Source organism: Hoplias malabaricus, chromosome 5, assembly GCF_029633855.1.
Source record: "Hoplias malabaricus isolate fHopMal1 chromosome 5, fHopMal1.hap1, whole genome shotgun sequence".
Lineage (NCBI taxonomy): Eukaryota > Metazoa > Chordata > Actinopteri > Characiformes > Erythrinidae > Hoplias > Hoplias malabaricus.
Window position 1 is genome coordinate 5,628,679 of NC_089804.1, and position 24,323 is coordinate 5,653,001.

Genomic DNA, 24,323 nt, shown 5'->3' on the forward strand with positions numbered 1-24,323 from the left:
CTCTCACTGCGTAGTGTCCCCTCTTTTAACAACAGTCTGTAAACATCTGGGAAGTGAAGAGACCCACTGCTGGAGTTTTGGGAGAGGAGTGTTGTCTAATGTTTGTCTCATGAAGGATTCAGCTGCTCAACAGTCCTGGGTCTTTGCTGGACTTATTTCATCTCGTCCTGCGCCAAATGAGGTCGGCACTGCAGGAAGGCAACTCCAGCACCAGGGCTGTTCTTCATGCAAAGCCATGCTGTTGTGGTTGATGCCGTATGTGGTCTAACATTGGCTCGCTGAAATATACAAGGACTCAGTCCCTTTAAAATGAGCTTTGCCCAGGAAAGACCGGTACGTTTCTGGATCGTGTGGACGTACGGCTTTTTCTCTGCATGATACAAGTCTTGTGGATTGTGTGTGTTCACAAACAGTGAGGTCCTTAGCCCCTGCAGTGATTTCCAATACGGAATCAGGCCTGTTTTTAATAGAGTGAGGGCCTGAAGATCATGAACATCGAGTATTGATCATCGACCTTGTCCCTTGCGCACAGGGATTTCTCCAGATTCTCTAAACATTTGATTGTATTTTGTAACTTAGATGGTGGGATATTCAACATCTTCACAATTGTATTCTGAGGAAAATTGTTCAATTTTTGCAGAACCTCAGCCCATCTTTCCCTCTGAAAGACTCTGCCTCTCTAAAGTGCTTTTTGTACCCAGTACCTTCCGGACGTTTGTTACCTGTGTCTTAACCGTTTTGAGACGTGTTGCTGCCATCAGTTTCTAAACGAGTTAATATTTTTTCTTGAAATTGAAAAATGTCTCTTTCAGCATCTGGTGTTTGCTCTGTGTTCCATTGGGAATAAAAAGCTCTGAGCTTTGCAAATCACTGCATTTTCTTGTTGTCTTAATCTTTATTAAAATGTTTTGGAAGAATAATGATATCTGTCTTTTCTCGCAGAAACTAGTTCCCCTTTAGAGGAATATCTGACAGAAAACGGATCTCCACTTGATATGGAAGGTACTGTGAGGCTGTTTTATTTGTTACTGTTAGCTAATTTGCTAACAATGGTTTAAATCTTTAATCAGAAATGTGGGCTTTTAAGTGTTTTCCATTCCACCTTAAAAAGTGCAACTGAATTAATTATATTACCATTTAGAACAAGCCTTTTTTTGTTTGTGTATTATTTGTTTATTTGTTGTTAAATGATGCAACATGTAACTATGGTAACTATGGAAACATACCAGTGTCAGAATTTCAATTTAAAGGTTCCACTCATACAAATTAAATAATTAAATATTTATTTATAATTTGAAAGCTTTATTAGTTTCTTTATTTAAGAGGAAAGCGTTTCCCAATTGAATTACCACGTGATCATACACCAACGATGATTAACTCCTTATTCACCAAATTCAGCTCGTTTTCTCAGTGACAGTGCGTTTGAAATATCATTTTTAAACTCACCACTACGAAAAATGTCCAAATCCAAGACGTTAGAAAAATGTCTCAGATCTGCATCCTGCAAAAATGCAGAAAGAGAACGTCTTTGAAAGGAATAAAGGGAAAAAAGTGGATGTGCTCTAACTCCATCTAGTGGCAGCATGTGTAAAAGCACACTGTAATAAATAAAAAAATATGGTGAAAGTCATAACACTTCATTCACGACCATAGCCCATAAATATTTATTATTATTAACCAGTTTATGGTAAAGTAGACATTAATGAGCCATAACATTACAACCACCTCCTTATTTCTACATTCACAACTCCATTCACCACCCATCAGCACATTTTATTTCTTCAACTACACCCTGCAGTCCATCCGCTGTTCTGCAGACATTTCTGCCCTTTTTACTTGTGCAGTGTCTTCAGTGTCTTTTCATTAGTGATATTAATTCATTTAATATCTCCATTAGTGTAGAACTGTTTTAGAGATTTTATTTAAACGACTTCTTGTCATTAATTACGCTGTTATGGCTGCTCTGTGTAAACCACGATACAGAGTTAAGAATATACACAGATCAGACAAAACATTGAAATGACTTCCTTCTTACTACACATTGGTCCATTTGCACATGCACAGGGGGTGGACAATGAAAGTGAAACACCTGGTTTTAGACCACAGTAATTTATTAGTGTGGTGTAGGGCCTCCTTTTGCGGCCGATACAGTGTCAGTTCGTCTTGGGAATGACATACACAAGTCCTGCACAGTGGTCAGAGGGATTTGAAGGACACATTGTTTCCTCCGGGTGACTGTCTGTGAGGAGTGTGGTGTGTTCTCCCTGTGTCTGCGTGGGTTTCCTCCGGGTGACTGTCTGTGAGGAGTGTGGTGTGTTCTCCCTGTGTCTGCGTGGGTTTCCTCCAGGTGACTGTCTGTGAGGAGTGTGGTGTGTTCTCCCTGTGTCTGCGTGGGTTTCCTCCAGGTGACTGTCTGTGAGGAGTGTGGTGTGCTCTTCCTGTGTCTGTGTGTGTTTCCTCCGGGTGACTGTCTGTGAGGAGTGTGGTGTGTTCTCCCTGTGTCTGCGTGGGTTTCCTCCGAGTGACTGTCTGTGAGGGGTGTGGTGTGTTCTCCCTGTGTCTGCGTGGGTTTCCTCCGGGTGCTCCGGTTTCCTCCCACAGTCCAAAAACACATGTTGGTAGGTGGATTGGCGACTTAAAATGTCCGTAGGTGTGAGTGTGTGAGTGAATGTGTGTGTGTGTGTGTGTTGCCCTGTGAAGGACTGGCGCCCCCTCCAGGGTGTATTCCTGCCTTGCGCCCAATGATTCCAGGTAGGCTCTGGACCCACCGCGACCCTGAACTGGATAAGGGTTACAGATAATGGATGGATGGATGGACATTTAACGTAGTATTAATTTAACACGATTCTTTCTACTGTGATTTTTTCCAGAACTCGATGAGAGTGCAGTGGCACTCAATGAAGACCTTCCTACGTCTGCGGATCTGGAGAAAGGCAAGTTTCATTTGGAGAAATGTGTGACTGCGTGCTCTGTTTAAATCGAGTTGTAGGCTGCGTTGGTTAAACAGGGGTTAAATGACTTTATATCAGTTATTTAAATTAATTTAATATAAGGAACGTTTCTGAGCAAATACGGATTACACATGGTTTTAAATTTACATTGATACATTACAAAAGCTAATTCTGCTTTACGTTTTCTCCAAGAAGAATCTAAAGAGACTGGATTTACATCATTCAAAGGTATTTATTCACAGTGAGTTTGATGTAGTTTGTAAAATGATGTATTCTCTGATACAGTCTCTGTCTCCACTTGTTTATAAATCTGTTACATTTCCTTTTCTTTCAAGTCGAGAAGTCACCACTGAGGAAACGCAATGGATCACAGCCTCCTAAAGGTAGAGTCTAGTTTATAAAGTTGTTTCATGAAAAGAGAAACAATAGGTGAAAGAAAACAATAAAACAATGATCATAACGTTCCAGCATCTTTTAAATCTCACTGCTCCCTTCTTCTTCACTGTGTCTCAACGTGTTTCTCTCCACAATGTTTTAATTCAGAAAAAGATGAGAATGGAGCGTTACTTAAAAAGTCAGAACCTTCCTCTGAGGATCAGATAAAAGGTGAGCCCTTGTTTTTTAGAAATACATTATTAGCGTCCTCTAGTGTCTCTCTTAAACGTAAATCTCAGTTATTATCTTTAAAATATACTAGCTACTAGTGATAATAATAATAATACACTATTACACATCAAAGTAATGTATACAATGAATAATAAAAAAGCTGTTAAATCAGTTTTTGTTGGAAAAGTATGAAATATAGAAAGGATTTAATAATTGTAATTTCAACTTTTCTGCATTTGATTTTTGTGTTTAAATAAATAAATACGAAATGTGACTCAGTACTGAATGTTACTGTGTGTTTACGTCACCTATATACTGTATCTCTTACAGCGTTTAATCTGGTCTGCGCTGACATACCCTCCCTGTCACATTAAAACATGCATCTCCCAAAATAGTATCTTTACAGGAGAAGGGAAAAAAAACCTTCTAAGCTTTCAATGGAAGTGAATGTAAAAAGATTTAATTAACAGTCATTTTGGAGCATTTCTATTGGTTCTTTCATCATGAGACTTTCACACAATGTAAAGGACAGATGCTGTGTAAACGATGCAGTAAACGAAACATCCACAAACACGGAGAGTGACGGTGTATAGGTCGGATTTATTTGAGAAACTTAGTGCTTTATCAATATTTAACACGTTTTCTTGATCATTTTTAATACATATGCATTAATACAGAAATTATAAACATATATTTATAAAGATTTTATGAACGTATAAATATAATAAAATGAGGAGTGTGGTGTGTTCTCCCTGTGTCTGTGTGGGTTTCCTCCCAATAATAAAACAATAAATCATAACGTTCCAGCATCTTCTAAATCTCACTGCTCCCTTCTTCAATTCAGGAAATGATGAGAATGGAGCATTACTTAAAAAGTCAGAACCTTCATCTGAGGATCAGATAAAAGGTAAGCCCTTGTTATTTAGAAATACATTATTAGCGTCCTTTATTTAGCGTCCTCTAGTGTCTCTCTCCCTCAGCCCGCATGTCATGGACCTTGGGCTCCATGTTCTCTGTCGTAAACAACATTTTGGGCATTATGGAGTGTATGGATGGAAGAACCTCAGAAAACAACTTTCAGTGAGAAGCAGCAGGAACATTCACCAGTGTTCTGTTGGTTTCTAACATGCTGCCACTGCTTATAAAATACACTCTGTCCCAACACCACCCTACTCCCATAGTGCACTTCACAGATTATTAAACCAGTACTGCTAAAGTTACACAGGGATAGGGATGATTTAATTATACAACATACAATGCACTTTCTGAGTGAAAAATCACTGGTTTATGACCCACATTGTGTACTATATAGGGTGGAGGGAGGTATTTGAGATTCAACCCTAGTGTTTTGATGTTGTTACTGAGTGAAGCAAACAGACTGTTCTTACTTTCTATTACTTTCAGGTGAGGACTAATCATTGACAGAGAACGATGGCATCAAATCTTAAAACCAAGGTAAGTTATGGTACAGTTTTACACTTTAGAGAACAAACTAATTATTTATAAAAATATTTCCTCACACAGTTTCCTTTAAACTCATTCACAGAACCACGAATCATCCTTCAACATTAAGAGACAACATCGGGATCTGTTAAAGGGCAGTGGCTCAGTTGGGAATTAATCAAAGACTATGTTTTTTTGAGCGATGAGTTTTCATAATAATCACTGTCTGAAACACCAACCACTTTGTATTATACATTATACATTTCAAATATGAGAATAAACAAACTTCCCGTAGCTTTACAAAGCAAGCAAAGAGAATAACACCTTAGCCCTTTTTATCTTTTATTGGATTGTACAAATATTTTATGATATGATGAGACTTATTAGACCCTTAAAATGCTGCTACCTTTATGTATTAGTGATTCAATCATAACAATACATTTAATAATAACAACTCAGGTACAGGGCGGCACGGTGGCGCAGCAGGTAGGTGTCGCAGTCACACAGCTCCAGGGACCTGGAGGTTGTGGGTTCGAGTCCGGCTCCGGGTGACTGTCTGTGAGGAGTGTGGTGTGTTCTCCCTGTGTCTGCGTGGTGTGTTCCTCCCACGTCCAAAAACGACTGCAAAATTGTCCGTAGGTGTGAGTGAATGTGTGTGTGTGTGTGTGTGTGTATCCCTGTGAAGGACTGGCGCCCCCTCCAGGGTGTATTCCTGCCTTGCGCCCAATGATTCCAGGTAGGCTCTGGACCCACCGTGACCCTGAATTGGATAAGGGTTACAGATAATGAATGAATGAACTCAGGTACAGTATAAATGCCTTTAGATGTCTCAGTACCTAGGTTTAGTCTGAAACCAAGTGCTCTTTAATCTGGTTTAGTTATATTTATATTTCTTCTATAATATATAGGTAGCAGTGTTAACATTTTCACCATCACCAGCATTTCGTGGGGTAAATGACCACCTTCTGAACGATTAAGGCGAAGTGTATACATTATATTCTACATTATTCTGAGCTGGAAATCATAAACATATTTTGTATTGTCATCTGCAAAAGTTCAATTAGAATAATGTGCACTAAATGTACATAGAGTTATTGAATTATAGAATTCAATCTCCCAGTGAGTACGGAAATGTTAGATATGTGCTTTTTTTATACTTAATGTGCATCATTGCTTATAATACTCAGTATCTAATGTTAATTGTGCACCACACAGTGTCCATTATTGCTATCATTTGCCCAGTGCCTGTTTGTGTAAATATTTCAAGCTTTGTGTGGGATCAGTGTTGAGGAAAACTTACAGAAATGAGTTGAGTGACTTTAATTAGAAACCTCTTTCCCAGAAAAGTTGGGACACAAATCATTTAAACCCTCCATTAAACTAGAAATAGTACAAAGACCACATTTCAAATATTGAAACTGAGAAACTTAATTGTTTATTTGAAAAATATGTCCATTTTGAATATGATGCCAGTAACTTGTATTTAAAAAAGTTGTTATGGATCCACAGAATATTAGTAGAGCTGTGTACAGAAATGCTGCTACCAATAAATAAATAAATACATTTGGCAAAAGGTGAGTGACATTAAAAAGAACATTTCAAAGAGGTTGAGTCTTTGATGGGGCTCAGTTCACCGTTCTGTGAAATACTGTGTGGGAAACTATTCATGAATTCAACTATTCATTTTTCAAATCTCCATACGCGAGGGACAAAGCCCAAAGCCAGTGTTGGTGGTTTGTGATCTTCGTGCCCTCAGGTGCAACTTCATAAAAACACATAAAAACTTCATAAAAGACATGACTCTGTAGTGGAAATCACTGCAGGAGCCGAGGAACACTTCCCAAACTGCATCCTCCAATGCAAATGAAAACCCACAAATGTGAAGAAGCCACCTTGTATAAGTAGGATCCAGGAACACTGTTACCTTCTCTGGAGCTCAAGCGGAAATGTGCCTTTTTTGTAAATCATCACTGTTTTGGCTAAAGAGGAAAGGCACCATGCGGTTTGTTATAAGGGCACAGTTCAAAAGGCAGCATTCGTAACAGTATTGTGCTGCATGAATACACATGGCGCGAGTGACCTCACACCTAGCAAACCTATGAAAATGGTGAACGACATGTCATTCTGATATATATACACTGCCATCCAGACAGTATCGTTTTCTTTGAAGTTTTCCTTTGAAGGCCTTGCTTAGACAAAGCTAATCAACATTCTTCATGAACTGCAACAGCGACCGGGTGCTAACCCGTCCAGACCTGTCACCCAGTGAAAACAAATGGCGCATTATGAAACAGAAAACACTATAACGGGGACCTCGAACTGTTCAGCAGCTGAAATCCTATAACAAACAAGAACAGGAAAAGATTTCACTTTCAAAACCACAACGACTGGTCTCCTCAGTTCCCAAATGTTTACAAAATGTTGTTTTAGAAGAAGAGGTGATGCTACACAATGGTAAACATGCTCCATCAAATACAAAATGACACTGGCATCAAATACAAATTCAGATTACAAAAATATTTCTCAGTTTCACGATGTGTTGTGTTTGTACTGGAATCTTATCCGTGGGGTCCAGGGTTTTTTTTTTTTATTATTTTGTTGTGCTCTTGGTTAGAGATTAATACATCACTGGTTTTACTTTTGGAATCAACAATATTTGTGGTGTATCTAGTGTTTAAAACATTATTTTGAAAATATATCTGCTCCTCTTCATTCGTAGTAGCATTAATGCTAAGAGAGTAGATAAATATCGGCAAAACAAGTGTTTATTTGGGAACTCTGGCCGAGATCACTATTACATTAACCACACACACACACACACACATTTTATATATATGTGTATCCTGTTTTTGCATCTTAGCTATTTGAATGAAATACAATGTTATAATGTTAATGTTATTGAATGTATATATAAATAAAGTGTGTTATTGTAATTATAATGTTTTTTTTAATGTTGTAGTTGAAATAGGGCACTGTAATGATTTATAATCTTCCAGGACAAAGGAGCAGAGTTAATAATTGATAAGAAGAAAGCACTGGCTCTTCACATCTGCTGTCTTTATTTTTTTCCCCCTCTTTTTCTTGATACCACTGCCTTCAAACACCCCCCCCCCCAACTCCCACCCAGCTCTCAGCAAAACAGAAATGCACACACACACACTGCAGCACGACAGATGAGCTGCCCTGCAGTGAGTGGAGGGAGGTATAACAAATCACAGGGCCGTTTCTCACCCCTTCATGTGCTTACGTCTTTCACGGGGCGATCTGTAACACACCAAAATCCATACTTACCAAGGCTTACACTTTTACATTCTTCCTTTTATCCCCCTCTCATTCTACACCTCATGCTTTCTGCCTTTCTGCTGAGGACGTGTTGTCTCATCCTTGGTCTTCATGTTTATTCCCCTGCACTGCACCTAATATTGCGGCGCTCAGCAGCCCTCCCTTTGCCGTAGTCCTATGTAATGCATGGCGGTGCCTATGTGCACTCAAAGGTGGGCGGGAAATCTTTTGATAGGCATCAGGAACTGCCCCAGAAAAGGGCTTACACTGCCAAGGAGCCTCTCAGCCAATCAGGGGACACTATCTGCTAGTAAAGCAATAAAACTGCAGCAGAGGCAGTGAGGGAGAAAAAAAAATGCCTGCAGTGTGGATGCATCTGTGATTTTACTCTACGCCCTCCACATAAACAGACTTTGGCTGTTTCTCTCCAGCCTCAAAGTGTCTGCATTCAGCCGCAGTGAAAGTGTAAGAAATATTATTTTTAAAAAAAGGACTCTACCAAGGACTCTACAAAAGGTCTGCAGTCATATGTTGGAAAAGAGAGGCGTCTCTCCTCTGAGGCTTTTGGCCTGAAGCTAAGTTTCCTGTTGAGACGAAAGCGCATGTGGTAAGTAAAACGAGCTGCTGTTGGAGTGGACTCTATGACGAAGGGAACGCTGTGATGCACTTTGTTTTTTTCTGATGTTGAACTGATTTAAAGAAGCTGAGAGTCTTGGTTGAGAGAGAGAACGATGCCGTCCTGTTCTGTGGAGTTGTGCTGGTGTTGAGGAGCAGTGGAGGAGACTGAACTCTGGGTGCTTTGTGAGGGTTAATGCTTAGCGTCATAAATACAAAAGTAAGTGTGCTGCAGTTTTGTAAAATTGTTTCTTGCAACTTTAATACCCGACCCACCCACACACACACACATTTATACACACACACACACATTTATACACACACACATTTATACACACACACACACATTTATACACACATACACACACACACACACACACACACACATTTATACACACACACACACACACACACACACATTTATACACATTGATTAAACATTGATTAAACTCCTAAAACTGCATCTCAGTTTATTAAAATTGTATATTTAGAAGTTATTTTAAAACAAACAAATAAAAAAAACTCCTAACTGCTTTAAAGACGTAACACTAAGCCCTTTCCTTCATTCAGTAAAGTCTGTGTTTATAGGTTTAACCCTGCGCTAGTCGCATGCACCTGATGGGCCCCTTGGTTACTCCCTTCAGGAACTCTGGTCGTCTGAACTCACCCGTGTGTGTGAGAGTGTGTTTAGCGCAGTTTCAAAGTGAGAATTAGTTTTTTGCTTAGTCCCCACATAAAATAACACCATTAAAACATGTCCGCAACAGAAAAAAGAAGTGACTTTCACTGAAAGGGTCTTTAAGCCTTTTGTGCGTTAACTGCAGTGATGACAGTGTACTGTGACTCAGAGTCATGGCTTCACACACAATTCTGAATCGACGTCTGTGTTCATTACCACAACACCATTCATTCTTACTATATTTCAACTGGTATGTTTTCTAATAAGATCATTATGAGCACAACAGCGCCCCTTGTGGATCAGTCCCTGAATGTGTCAACATGAGAAAGGGCACCTCTCTTGGGGATTCCTAAGTGATTCTATGAGTAAACCTGGGAGAATGTGTTACACTTCTTATTAAATACTTAAAGATTCTTATAAAACAGTACACTTTTATTAAACTTTCTAGTGTAGAAATGTAGCATTCCAGAAGGCTAACGTTCCCCAGCGCTAGTTTGTCTCTGTAATAACTGCTGACGTTGTGGTGTGTAACTAATAGCACTGATCTTAACTGACAGAGCCTTGTGTGATGAGGCGATGTGTATCAGTTGACAGAATCGTTTGATTGGCTGCATACAGTAAATATATATTACATTTTGGAGGCGCTTTGTGAAAGTGTGATCACGTTTGCACGACAGATGTTAACTGATATTCCCCATCATCACACGTTTGGAGAACGACTGTAGCTCTGTTCAGAGATGCTCCGCGCCCTGATTAATCTTCAGCTGTAGTGGTGCAGATGCTCCCTGCTTTGTACCAGCCCAGGGCGCTTCATTACTCACCTCCTGGCCAAGTGTATTTCTGCGCATCCACTGACTGAGAGAGAGAAATAAGCAAGAAATCACTGCAGGGGGATGGTGTAAGAAAGTGTGTGTTAAAGAGAAACCCCCTAAAATGTAATGTAGGGCAGAGGAATAGCAGCGTGGACGTGGGGAGAGTGAGAAAGCGAGAGAGGGTGGTGGATCGAGGGGGGGGGTAGTGTAGTGTGTAAAGGATGGACGGAGGGAGAACAAGAGAGAGTGGGTGTGCTGAAAGCTCTGAGCACTGCAGTATGCTGCGGTGCCCAGCCCCATCCATAGCACACCAACTGCCTAAAAAAGACCTCTGCACCAATCTCACTCCCATTTACAGGCAATTGTAAAATACATATATATTATTAATAAAATTAAGCAGCCATTACCTCTAGCAAACACACTGCTTTTATTCAGCTCTGATATAAAACGATTAAAACATTGGTTATCTTTGTTTGTTTGTGACCACCACATGGTGCAGCTTTTACAGCGCAGCTCTTGTGAGCAGAAAGCTCATAAACCAAACCAGCCCAAGTGCTACTAAATAATGTATCTTCATTATGTGGAGTCAGACGCCACGGTATGAACCTTTAAATCAGGTATTTCTCATTCAACTTTGAAAGTAAACACTAGAGATCTTCATTTAGTTCTGTTCTAATCGGATTTCTGAGGCTGGAATAATGCAGGCATGGGTTTCTTGTTGGAGAGCACTTCATCGGGTGGAGAATTCCAAGGGAATCCCGTGTGTTGAGTTCTGTGTTAAACTCGAAACTGATCAGGATCCAATGCAAATTACATTTTTCATTTTTATATTTAGCCGTTTGTCCTGCTCAGTCCTAGAAAACCGTAAAGGTCCCCTTCATCGGAGCGGTGGTTAAAAGTGCTATGAACGTGAATCTCCACGACGGAAGCACGTCCTGAAGGTCAGCTTTAACTGTTCTTTGTAATAGAATTACCTTAAGCGTGACATTTGAATGCCTCCCTACACTCACAGCAAAGTCAGTGCACTGAGGAAATAAGATTTCATTTATTTCTTTAGCTGGATTTGTTGGTAATTCATTTAAACTGTGGATCAATCAGTCGTGTGTGTGTGTGTGTCGCCCTGTGAAGGACTGGCGCCCCCTCCAGGGTGTATTCCCGCCTTGCGCCCAATGATTCCAGGTAGGCTCTGGACCCACCTGAACTGGATAAGGGTTACAGACAATGAATGAATGAATCAATCAATTAGTCCTGGGGAAGTCATGTTCTGCACACTGGTGTGTGTGTGTACGTAATTATTCAACAAACAGCAACACAAGATTAAACCTAGTCTCAGTCACAGACGCTCTGCCCACAGATAGATGGAGAGTCTGATTCCTTTAGTACATTAAGATGGCCTCACTGTCAGGATTGTGCCGGTTCCATTCTGATTGGCTCAGAGTGCCTCAGTGTATCTGCACAAACCCACACAGATACAGGGAGAACACACCACACTTCTCCCAGACAGTAACCCGGAGGAAACCCACACAGATACAGGGAGAACACACCACACTTCTCCCAGACAGTAACCCGGAGGAAACCCACGCAGACACATGGAGAACACACCCACTCCTCACAGACAGTCACCCGGAGGAAACCCATGTAGACACAGAGAGAACACACCACACTCCTCACAGACAGTCACCAGGAGGAAACCCACGCAGACACAGGGAGAACACAACATACTCCTCACAGACAGTAACCCGAAGGAAACCCACGCAGACACAGGGAGAACACACCACACTCCTCACAGACAGTCACCCGGAGGAAACCCCCGTAGACACAGAGAGAACACACCACACTCCTCACAGACAGTCACCCGGAGGAAACCCACGCAGACACAGGGAGAACACACCACACTCCTCACAGACAGTCACCCGGAGGAAACCCACGCAGACACAGGGAGAACACACCACACTCCTCACAGACAGTCACCCGGAGGAAACCCACGCAGACACAGGGAGAACACACCACACTCCTCACAGACAGTCACCCGGAGGAAACCCACGCAGACACAGGGAGAACACACCACACTCCTCACAGACAGTCACCAGGAGGAAACCCACGCAGACACAGGGAGAACACACCACACTCCTCACAGACAGTCACCCGGAGGAAACCCACGCAGACACAGGGAGAACACACCACACTCCTCACAGACAGTCACCAGGAGGAAACCCACGCAGACACAGGGAGAACACACCACACTCCTCACAGACAGTCACCAGGAGGAAACCCACGCAGACACAGGGAGAACACACCACACTCCTCACAGACAGTCACCCGGAGGAAACCCACACAGACACAAAGAGAACACACCACACTCCTCACAGACAGTCACCCGGAGCGGGACTCAAACCCACAACATCCAGGACCCTGGAGCTGTGACAGAGACACCACCTGCGCCACCCACTTCTAACATCATTTACTTGCAAATTCACTTCAAAATTAATGACATGAATTAAAGCAATCTCCTTTAAAATATCACTCTCACAAGGTGAACTTTCACTACGAATAATGTACTGATTTTTTTATTGGTGTCACTTTGGTAACTCTCACACAGACACATATCTACATACTTTCACACAGCCATGGCTCCAGTCCCTCTGCACTATTTTCCCTTTGGATAAATTATGCAGCTCATTGCAGCATTCCCTGAAATGTCTTGCCTGTCTGTCTTGCCATAACTTCTGTGTTCATTGTCTGTGTCAAGCTTAACTCTCTGTATCTTTCTCTCTCTCTGGCTCTGTCTCGCTCTCTCTCTCTCTCTCTCCTTCTCTCTGTGTGTGTGTGTGACTCTAGTCTTTATCCTCCTGTCCCTGTTTCTTCCACCTTTCCGCAGAATTATGACTCGATTTGTGGTCCATAGGGAGGCACTGAGAGACAAAAACACTCCCTCTCAGTCGTGCAGCGTGTTGTTTGGAGGAGATTGGTGTGTACTTTCAGGACAGACGTCTCCTAATAAAACAGAAGATTTTAAATGACGTGAAGCCCTGTGAAGTTATTTTCACCATTTTGTTACACAATTTAAATATAATTATATAATATTAATACATGATCTGTTTCAGTGTCAAAAATGGCTATGAAATGTCAAAACCATGTTATCAGCCATAACCAATGTTATCACAGTGAAACAGACTTCATAAATTTGCAAAACATATATTTACCACAGTTCAAACCCACGGGGAGGACACTACTGTAGTTTATCTGTCGTTAATATGTCTATTAATAATAAATACTTATACTGTTTTTGCCTGTAGCTGGGTAAAACATATCTGCTAAAAAATCTAATTACATGAGGCTTTATTTTAAACAGTTTAATACATATAATTTAATAGATATAATTACAAATTACAAAACCCACTTCCAGAAAAGCCTATCAGTACCACATACTTAAGATAAATAAGCTGCGAAACGCATTCTAAAAGTGTGTACACTTATCCTCACCCAGCATGGTACTGATCTTGGCTCAACAAACCTATACGAGGCTAGAGAAGCAGGAGAGGGAACAGAAGGTCACTGATCTATCTCCTGGACTGGCAGGAAAAAAGGTGTGGGTGGAGTAAAGCAACAGCAACTTCACTCAACTCAACATTCACGTCTGAAACGTTCAATGTGTGTGTGTGGGTGTGTGTGTTATTTTTTGTTTGTTTTTTTTACTCCCATCAAGGCTGAGATGCAATAGAATTTAAATAACAGCACTCTGCATATTCAATATACGAAATGAAGAATCTGTTCAGTTCAGGTTTTAGTTTAAAAGATTTAAAATACATTTATTCGTTCATGGGTGGCACAGTGGTGCAGCAGGTAGAGTCGCAGTCACACACCTCCAGGGACCTGGAGGTTGTGAGTTCAAGTCCCGCTCCATGTTGACTGTGAGGAGTGTGGTGTGTTCTCTCTGTGTCTGCGTGGGTTTCCTCCGGGTGACTGTCTGTGAGGAGTGTGGTGTATTCTCCCTGTGTCCGCGAGGGTTTCCTCCGGGTGACTGCCTGTGAGGAGTGTGGTGTGTTCTCCCTGTGTCCGCGTGGGTTTCCTCCGGGTGACTGTCTGTGAGGAGTGTGGTGTGTTCTCTCTGTGTCTGCGTGGGTTTCCTCCGGGTGACTGTCTGTGAGGAGTGTGGTGTGTTCTCCCTGTGTCCGCGTGGGTTTCCTCCGGGTGACTGCCTGTGAGGAGTGTGGTGTGTTCTCCCTGTGTCCGCGAGGGTTTCCTCCGGGTGACTGTCTGTGAGGAGTGTGGTGTGTTCTCTCTGTGTCTGCGTGGGTTTCCTCCGGGTGACTGTCTGTGAGGAGTGTGGTGTGTTCTCCCTGTGTCTGCGTGGGTTTCCTCCGGGTGACTGTCTGTGAGGAGTGTGGTGTGTTCTCCCTGTGTCGGCGTGGGTTTCCTCTGGGTGACTGTCTGTGAGGAGTGTGGTGTGTTCTCCCTGTGTCCGCGTGGGTTTCCTCCGGGTGACTGTCTGTGAGGAGTGTGGTGTGTTCTCTCTGTGTCTGCGTGGGTTTCCTCCGGGTGACTGTCTGTGAGGAGTGTGGTGTGTTCTCCCTGTGTCTGCGTGGGTTTCCTCCGGGTGACTGTCTGTGAGGAGTGTGGTGTGTTCTCCCTGTGTCGGCGTGGGTTTCCTCTGGGTGACTGTCTGTGAGGAGTGTGGTGTGTTCTCCCTGTGTCCGCGTGGGTTTCCTCCGGGTGACTGTCTGTGAGGAGTGTGGTGTGTTCTCTCTGTGTCTGCGTGGGTTTCCTCCGGGTGACTGTCTGTGAGGAGTGTGGTGTGTTCTCCCTGTGTCCGCGTGGGTTTCCTCCGGGTGACTGTCTGTGAGGAGTGTGGTGTGTTCTCCCTGTGTCCGCGTGGGTTTCCTCCGGGTGACTGTCTGTGAGGAGTGTGGTGTGTTCTCCCTGTGTCGGCGTGGGTTTCCTCCGGGTGACTGTCTGTGAGGAGTGTGGTGTGTTCTCCCTGTGTCCGCGTGGGTTTCCTCCGGGTGAGTCTGTGAGGAGTGTGGTGTGTTCTCCCTGTGTCGGCGTGGGTTTCCTCCGGGTGACTGTCTGTGAGGAGTGTGGTGTGTTCTCCCTGTGTCGGCGTGGGTTTCCTCCGGGTGACTGTCTGTGAGGAGTGTGGTGTGTTCTCCCTGTGTCCGCGTGGGTTTCCTCCGGGTGACTGTCTGTGAGGAGTGTGGTGTGTTCTCCCTGTGTCCGCGTGGATTTCCTCCGGGTGACTGTCTGTGAGGAGTGAGGTGTGTTCTCCCTGTGTCCGCGTGGGTTTCCTCCAGGTGACTGTCTGTGAGGAGTGTGGTGTGTTCTCTCTGTGTCTGCGTGGGTTTCCTCAGGGTGACTGTCTGTGAGGAGTGTGGTGTGTTCTCCCTGTGTCTGCGTGGGTTTCCTCCGGGTGACTGTCTGTGAGGAGTGAGGTGTGTTCTCCCTGTGTCCGCGTGGGTTTCCTCCGGGTGACTGTCTGTGAGGAGTGTGGTGTGTTCTCCCTGTGTCCGCGTGGGTTTCCTCCGGGTGACTGTCTGTGAGTAGTGTGGTGTGTTCTCTCTGTGTCTGCGTGGGTTTCCTCCGGGTGACTGTTTGTGAGGAGTGAGGTGTGTTCTCCCTGTGTCTGTGTGGGTTTCCTCCGGGTGACTGTCTGTGAGGAGTGTGGTGTGTTATCCCTGTGTCTGCGTGGGTTTCCTCCGGGTGACTGTCTGTGAGGAGTGTGGTGTGTTCTCCCTGTGTCCGCGTGGGTTTCCTCCAGGTGACTGTCTGTGAGGAGTGTGGTGTGTTCTCTCTGTGTCTGCGTGGGTTTCCTCAGGGTGACTGTCTGTGAGGAGTGTGGTGTGTTCTCCCTGTGTCTGCGTGGGTTTCCTCCGGGTGACTGTCTGTGAGGAGTGTGGTGTGTTCTCCCTGTGTCTGCGTGGGTTTCCTCCGGGTGACTGTCTGTGAGGAGTGAGGTGTGTTCTCCCTGTGTCTGCGTGGGTTTCCTCCGGGTGACTGTCTGTGAGGAGTGTGGTGTGTTCTCCCTGTGTCCGCGTGGGTTTCCTCCGGGTGACTGTCTGTGAGTAGTGTGGTGTGTTCTCTCTGTGTCTGCGTGGGTTTCCTCCGGGTGACTGTTTGTGAGGAGTGAGGTGTGTTCTCCCTGTGTCTGTGTGGGTTTCCTCCGGGTGACTGTCTGTGAGGAGTGTGGTGTGTTATCCCTGTGTCGGCGTGGGTTTCCTCCGGGTGACTGTCTGTGAGGAGTGTGGTGTGTTCTCCCTGTGTCTGCGTGGGTTTCCTCCGGGTGACTGTCTGTGAGGAGTGTGGTGTGTTCTCCCTGTGTCCGCGTGGGTTTCCTCCGGGTGACTGTCTGTGAGGAGTGTGGTGTGTTCTCCCTGTGTCCGCGTGGGTTTCCTCTGGGTGACTGTCTGTGAGGAGTGTGGTGTGTTCTCCCTGTGTCCGCGTGGGTTTCCTCCGGGTGACTGTCTGTGAGGAGTGTGGTGTGTTCTCCCTGTGTCTGTGTGGGTTTCCTCCGGGTGACTGTCTGTGAGGAGTGAGGTGTGTTCTCCCTGTGTCTGTGTGGGTTTCCTCCGGGTGCTCCGGTTTCCTCCCACAGTCCAAAAACACACGTTGGTAGGTGGATTGTAGACTCAAAAGTGTTCGTAGGTGTGAGTGAATGTGTGTATGTATGTGTGTGTTGCCCTGTGAAGGACTGGCTCCCCCTCCAGGGTGTATTCCCGCCTTGCGCCCAATGATTCCAGGTAGGCTCTGGACCCACCGCGACCCTGAACTGGACAAGGGTTACAGATAATGAATGAATGAATGATGTTGGAAGTCCTACAAAGACCAAGACTAAATCAAGAGTATAATGTTGTACTGATGTCTCCTTTCAAAATAAAGGTGCTACATTTGTTTTTAATGTTTTTCTTTCGCATCTTTCTCTGTGTTTTGTGTTCATTGTTTTGTATGATTACGGCAAAATGTGTCTGAATGATTGTTCATTTCACCGACAGTCTGAAAAATGTTTGAAAGTGTGTAACCATTCCTTTTTAAAAACCATCCACAGCTTCTCTCAAAAGTGTGAGACTAAGACTTTTGTATCGTGGCTGATTCCATAGTCTCGGCTGGTGTGTGGATTATGCCTTGGGCTCAGTTTTTTAATCTGTTGTCGATAAATTGATATTCGACCCTTGCGCTTGGTCAAGTAAACTTGACTCTTAAAACACATCTTTAAAATATCTATAATGTAGCTCCCGAGTGGAGAACATTCACATCGCTCTGAAGAAACAACTTCTGTTGCATCATGGAAAAGAATAAAAACAATTCTATTAATCACTGAGATGCAGTGAGTGGACTGCTTTAGACGGAGACTGCTGTGCTCTACATCATTCCTGCCCTGTTCCCATCTGCCGCCTGACAGAACTATTGGCTACACCAAGCAGGACAGGAGGAGGAATCATTGATCAAAGCCTCACTTTACACTTATGGAGCTTTTCCACTGCATGGAACCTACCGGGCTCGCCTCGACTCGAACGACACGGCTCTTTGCTTTTCCACTGTTACCTTCAGTTGCTGTAGGGTTACGGTTCCAACTGATTTCAGTAGGTACTAAATCACAACATCTAACCCCTACAGAGCTCTGATTGGCCAGAGACACCTGTCAATGACCACAAAATACAGAGCTCTAGCACAAACTGATGGCAGATGAAAACCTCCAGCAAAAGCCGAACGTGCAACAAGGAAAACTGATCTGTGAGAACTGGGGTGTGGAGCCAAATAAAACAACACATGAACACACAAGTAAACCGCACCTTACTTTTCCGCAGACATTGATTTGTTTTTCAAAGCCTGTGGTGACGACATTGGCTCCATTTCGTAGGGGAGCTGTGCTAATGGAAAAGCTAAAAGCGAGCCGATCCTACGCAGTGGAAAAGCACCATTAGGGAGTGTTGTAGTGTGTACAGTGTCCTATAAGTGAGATTAAATGAGAGAAACTCTTCTTATACCCATTTTTCACAAGTTAACATAGGTCCTAGGGGCTTAATAAAAGGTTTGTGACAGGCTTGGGTCAAATACCACACGACTCAAACGACACATTTTTAATCCATGTTTAAACAGTCAGAGAAACTAGTTTCAAGTTTTTATTTTTTACCTCAAACGTTCAAGTCTGAGAGCCCATGACTGAGGCACGAAGAGCAGAAAGTCTGGCTTTTAGTTTGTCAGGCTTTTAGTTTGTGGCGTATTTAATCAGTAAACCTATTGCTCCACACACGCTCTACTGTTTTGCTAGGATTAACCTTGTCTTTGTTTCCCATATAAATGCGGGTCCAGTGCTGAGATTAAAAAGATTTCGCCGAGGAGGACAACTCTGAAGTGCCTGCTATCTGCACTAGACAGAAAAATCAGTGACTCTTTTTATCATGTCCTCAAACTTAGACAAGCCACAAAAGCTGGGTTGACTGGGCTGTTTTATTTTAGTTTGTGGGTTGGTAGGAGCTCCAGATGATCAAATGAATGTGATAGTACACTCCTATAATGTGTTGTTCATAATTAGTTCCCTTTAATTCTAGTGGAGGTGTGTACAGTAAAAATAGACGTAGTAAAAGAGTAATTGAATGGTGACTGTGCAAGAAGTATAAAAAATGTTTGTGTTTATTTAGTACAGTGTGTAAGCCGTCTGGCTCCATATGAATACTTGTAGTTAGCCAAAAAATAACCAGTGCCAGTGGGGCTAAGTATGACCTTAGTCACCAGGGAGGTCACTGTGAATTTGTGTCTGTTGATAGTGCAGACAGTTGATGTAGTGTTCAAAGTCCACTCAGAACTGGTGACACTGAGCATGCATTAACGGTGCCTTTAGGGCTGGGTACGGTCTACTACTCGAATCCACATGGAACAGGTGCCGGGGGTTAGGTACAGCCTTAGTCAACAGGGAGTAGCACAATAGGTTTGTAATAATGGACTGCCATAGGACATTTTTCATCTTATCTTGTAAATGACTTGTAGAGAAGCATGTCATTGGTGCACTGTAAATTTGACCATAGTCCACTCTATGGAGCTGACAACAGAAAACACATTTCACTGAGAATCAACTGGGCTTCTTTCTCACCAGGATTTTAACTCAGTTTTAATAAGGAGCACATCATAAATGTGGAATAATTAGTAGATGATTATGGCAAACTATTTAAGATAATGATGTAGTGGGCATGCTTGTGTGTTGCGCTGTTACGAGTGGATCAGAAAAATACTGGCTCATCTTGTGTTAGTCATCATTTTCCTTGATTAATATTCACAGCACACTGCCCGCAGGAAGCTGGATATTTCATTCATGGAATGTTTTCAGTCCAGCAACAGATATGGAATGTTAATAAGTTTTATTTTGTGGTTCAGACTTTCAGACAGACAACAGGAAGCTGAAGCCGTACATACGACAGATACGGACATGACCAGGCGAATGACTCACTGTCTTTATGTAAAAATAATTAAATAAATAACTAATTCAATGATAACCATACCATTCTACCTTAAAGGGAACATCAACGATTGCAGGGAGACTCTGTTCAGAAGCTCAACATCTCTTACGGTGGAACGGTAGGTTTGAGGAAAGATTTGACTGTTGTTTTTACTTAGCTTACTTATTTTAACATGTCTGTGAGTGTAGATTCACTGCTCTAACTACCACAGAAACTCAGTTATAACTCGAGTTGTTTTGTTTTGTAGCACTATAATCTGTGATTGTGTTCATGCAGTTAGCAGTCTGCTGAATTTGGAGACATTTCCACCTTAAGTGATCTGAAACAATGTCATTATTACAACCTACGGAGCAGGAATAGAGCAACATCCTCGCCTTGGTTCATTGTTTTCAACATTTGGACGTCTCTTAGCCGTCTAAACAAGTCCAGATGCCATTTTTAGTCATTTACAGACACTGAGAGGTACAAGATATTAGACTGGTTTCAGGGACGTAAACAGACTTGAGAACCACAAAATGATGGGGAAATATCTTCAGAAGGTATTTTTTTTTTACCTGAACATCGATTTTAAGGTGGAAACAAATGTGAATAAGAAGCTGGTAAATATATGTTTAACAACTAATTTTATTTTTGTGCATGCGCTCACTAAATTGCATTGTAAAAACCACTTAGGTTTTCATTAAGAACAAATGTATTCATGGGTTGCAGCTGTCATCACCGTACAGAGTAGCTGCCATATTGGGGACCTACTCATTACTCAAACATACAACTCAAATACAAACGGTGATATTTACAGTGTTTTATCATTTCAGTCGACACTTTTAAGTTCCTCGTTTAGACGATAAAATTAAAGAAATATAATATGGAGCTCTGACCCGTTTATCCGTGTCTTGTTTGTAAACGGAGCTCTTTTTTTTTCCTGTGTCAGTCAGTAGAGGAGCTCAGGCCACATCCCAAAGTAGCGCTATACTCCATACACCGTGTTCGGCCTCAGCATCGCGGTGGTATGGAAACCTCTCTCACACTTTCAGACAACAGCAGGGTCAGATTATTCACCTGTAAACAGGGGGATAACGACTGAGACGGAGGAATGTTTAGTTTGTGTGTGTAGTCTCTTACACACTACAACAACACAGGAGTGAAATAAGTCGATTACTGAAGCTTGTGTATGATCTGTGTGTGAATAACTCACCCTCTCGTAAGCACATTGCTGTCTTGTCACTTAAGGAGGACAAAACAAAAAGTGGGGCATCCATCGTGATTATGAAAACAGGAGCTGAACACACACACAAAGGGTGTGTGACTTCATTTTTCTGCTTAGGCAAGACAGGGCACGTTTATTTATAGAGCAACTATCGTACACAACGATAATTCAAAATGCTTAGGAGGATGGTTTATTTCAGTGTATCTTTACACACAAATAAGCTGTTAGCTGCTATAATGATTGTTTCCAAAAGTGTGATATTGCACCTTTAAATAGTTAGCCATAATTGTGATGTCCTACTAAAAATGTGTCAGAGTCATGGTGACCAATTAATAAAAAAAAAAAAAGGGGGGGGGGGGGCTGAAATTCAAGGGAGGGGGTGGGTGGGGACTGAAGGAACGGTGCTGTTTCCTCGGTAAACATCCACAGAACCACACTTGAGCAAGGAACCCAACACAGAGCTGCTCCCTGGGCGCTGGGGATGGCAGTGTTTGAGTGCACACTGCCCCTAGTGGTCTATGAGTGTGTGTGTTGCCACATATAGGTTAAATGCGGTGGTAACAGTTGGCTGTAGCCTGTACAATGACAACAGTAGTACACTAAATAAATAAACACAGAACTACGTTTCCAACGTAAAGCCAACCACGAGTAAAAGCTGTTACTGCAGAAATGGGGAGGGGCCTGAGGGGAAAACTCCCTATTAATACCTTTGATCTCAGAAGCAGTGTTGGGTGAGGAACTGAGTACAAACTGCTGGCACTGGTGCTGTATTTTACGTGGCTCGTTCTCCACGGGTGTTTTTATTTACATCATCGACACAAATAAGAGAAAAGGGGCAATTGGAGGAGGAAAAATCATTCGCGTGATCCATACCTCTCCTCTCTGCGAAGACACCGACCACTGCAGCGTGTAAAATACTGAGCAGCAGTCTCTCATACACCCCTCTGTCCACGTGCCCCCGTTAACGTGAACGCGTTTTGTCGCAGTGTGGGAAGGCAAGGCATGTTGTGTAATCTGAGGAATCCTGTTCAGCGGAGACAGCCTAGCGCGAACAGGTTTAGATGGCGACAAAAGAAACCCCGTGGCATCAGTTAGCTGTGCAAACGCTCTACAACCTGTCCTCGGAGGATATTCTGATTAGACTCCTCCGCGTTTACATCGCCTCTTCTTTGGAGCTACGAGAACAGGGCACTTTTACACGGCTCTGAATTCATTTAGCCCTCACTCAGAGGCAGTGGACGAGTCCGTGTCGTTGTCGGTGGCCACCTGTTTTCACCTTTGTTGTTCGTTGAGGTGTCGGACACTCTTTTGTATTCTCTATGTACCAGGGGCGGTCCTGAACACTGCTGAGTCCTCGGCTCTAATGCGCAGGCGCGGAATTAATTTAAAAATATAAATAAATAAATAAAACCCAGTAAACAATTAGTCGTTGATTCAACGTTGAAATAACGTAATGACTGCCGTCTAATCAACGCTCTCTTAAGGTTGAAAATGAAAGTTGAAAAGACGTCCAAACACAGACACTGAAAAGACGACTATTAGACGTATTTTGGACGTCCATTGACGTTATTAATTGGTCCCGAAATTAATGACTTGTATAAAACGCGTTTTGGACGTCCACTGACGTTATCGATTGGTCACCACTTAACTAACTTATTAAGATGGATTTTGGGCGTCCATTGATGTTTAAAATATGTCCTTGACGGACAGACTACTTTTAGACCTATTTTGAACGTCCAGAGACGTTCCTTGTTTACTGGGAAGACGTGAGTTTACTTAAGACTGACTCTTAGGAAATACATACTCTCATTTTGTGATCATACCAACACGAGTCTACACTTGAATAGCAGTGTGTGGTTAATAATAATAATAATAATACATTTTTTAAATATTTGTAGCAATCGATATACACTGATAATCAATTACTTTACACAGTAAATTCACCAGTGTTAAATCAACACTATTAGTGTATGACCACCTCCTTGTTTCTACAGAACTGAGTCTGTATAAATTGTTAACCTCCTTTCCCCCTGTTCTTCAGCGCTCAGGACCCCTACAGAGCAGGTGTGATGTGGTGGTGGATCATTCTCAGCGCTGCAGTGACACTGACGTGGTGGTGGTGTTAGTGTGTGTTGTGCTGGTGTAGAGTGGATCAGACACAGCAGTGCTGCTGGAGTTTTAAACCCCTCAGTGTCTGGACTGAGAACAGTCCACCGACCAAAAACATCCATCCGACAGCGTCCTGTGTCACTGATGAAGGACTAGAGGACGAGCGACACACACTGTGCAGCGACAGATGAGCTACTGTCTCTGACTTTACATCTACAAGGTGAACCAACGAGGGAGGAGTGTCTCACAGAGTGGACAGAGAGTGGACACAGGGTTTAAAAACTCCAGATAGATATAGATATATTACATTATGTTCATTGCTGTATTGATGGAAAGTCCGTATAACACAGGCTTGGCTTGTCAGGTTCCAGTTAGGATTCTAAAAAAATAAAGTAAAACAGGTTTAAAAACAATGCACAATGGTGGAGAACTGCAGTTCTCTCTGGTTTGTTTACATTCAGAAGTGCAGCATCTTTTAAGGAGGAATGGTGTGTTTGAGGAGAAAAATGCCTGTTGTTTGTACGTGGATGAAATGTAACTTGTCTACGTTTTTATTCACTGTTTGAATTACCACAGAAACTCATTTGTAGCTCAGGTTGTTTTGTTTTTAGCACTTTCAGTGTGTTTACTTTCATGCCGTTAGCAGTCTCTGGAACAGAGAGTGGGTTAATTCTAAAACAATCTAAAGCAGCTAAAAGTAGCAAATATTACTCACCTATGAATCAGGAATAATGCAATGTCCTCATCCCTTGTCTTGATTTTCAACATTTGAATGGCTCTCAGCAGTTCTTAGCAGAGAGAGCGATAGCCTAGCATGTCTGACCGAGCCGCTTTGTTTTTGTACTTGTTACTGACACTGGGGATTACTAAACACATTAGAGAGAGCAAGCAAACAGTGAGGGAACATCTTGTTTTTTAATTTAAATCCTGAATGTCGTCTTTAAATCAACCTTGGAGGAGTTTGAGTTATGAAACAACATTGAGGTCTGTTAGCATATTTGTAGCAGTTAATTTGTCTGGGAATGCACACATTTGCTTGGAGTGAGACAGAAATGTAGATATATCTGAGACAGGTCTTGAGGTGGGTAAGGATTTTATTTTCACACAATGTGTTATAGACGTCTGAAACCGAGGAGCTCACTTTTATTATTATTTTTTTGAAAATAATATAATATG

The 24,323-nt window shown here is 43.1% G+C and overlaps 2 protein-coding genes and 1 long non-coding RNA gene across 3 annotated transcripts in view; 2 read left to right on the forward strand and 1 right to left on the reverse strand.

Annotated features, from left to right (window-relative positions):
• LOC136697514 (Fc receptor-like protein 5) overlaps nucleotides 1-7,919 on the forward strand; it is a 46,067-nt gene extending 38,148 nt beyond the window's left edge. Inside the window, exons 19-26 of the mRNA XM_066672669.1 lie at nucleotides 943-1,002; nucleotides 2,871-2,933; nucleotides 3,147-3,179; nucleotides 3,287-3,334; nucleotides 3,495-3,557; nucleotides 4,402-4,464; nucleotides 4,962-5,012; nucleotides 5,104-7,919. Of these exons, the coding sequence (XP_066528766.1) occupies nucleotides 943-1,002; nucleotides 2,871-2,933; nucleotides 3,147-3,179; nucleotides 3,287-3,334; nucleotides 3,495-3,557; nucleotides 4,402-4,464; nucleotides 4,962-4,972 (341 nt within the window). The 3' untranslated portion in view covers nucleotides 4,973-5,012; nucleotides 5,104-7,919. The remainder of the gene's footprint in view (nucleotides 1-942; nucleotides 1,003-2,870; nucleotides 2,934-3,146; nucleotides 3,180-3,286; nucleotides 3,335-3,494; nucleotides 3,558-4,401; nucleotides 4,465-4,961; nucleotides 5,013-5,103) is intronic.
• A 745-nt stretch (nucleotides 7,920-8,664) lies between these two features.
• Nucleotides 8,665-24,323, forward strand: part of LOC136696052 (synaptotagmin-2-like) — a 63,353-nt gene continuing 47,694 nt past the window's right edge. Inside the window, exon 1 of the mRNA XM_066670144.1 lies at nucleotides 8,665-8,889. The gene's annotated coding sequence lies outside the window, so the exon portion shown is untranslated. The remainder of the gene's footprint in view (nucleotides 8,890-24,323) is intronic.
• Nucleotides 20,516-22,351, reverse strand: LOC136697998 (uncharacterized). Its single transcript, XR_010802779.1, has 3 exons — nucleotides 21,912-22,351; nucleotides 21,027-21,110; nucleotides 20,516-20,890 (listed from the first exon to the last, which is right to left on the reverse strand). It is a non-coding gene; the product is annotated as an uncharacterized lncRNA (long non-coding RNA).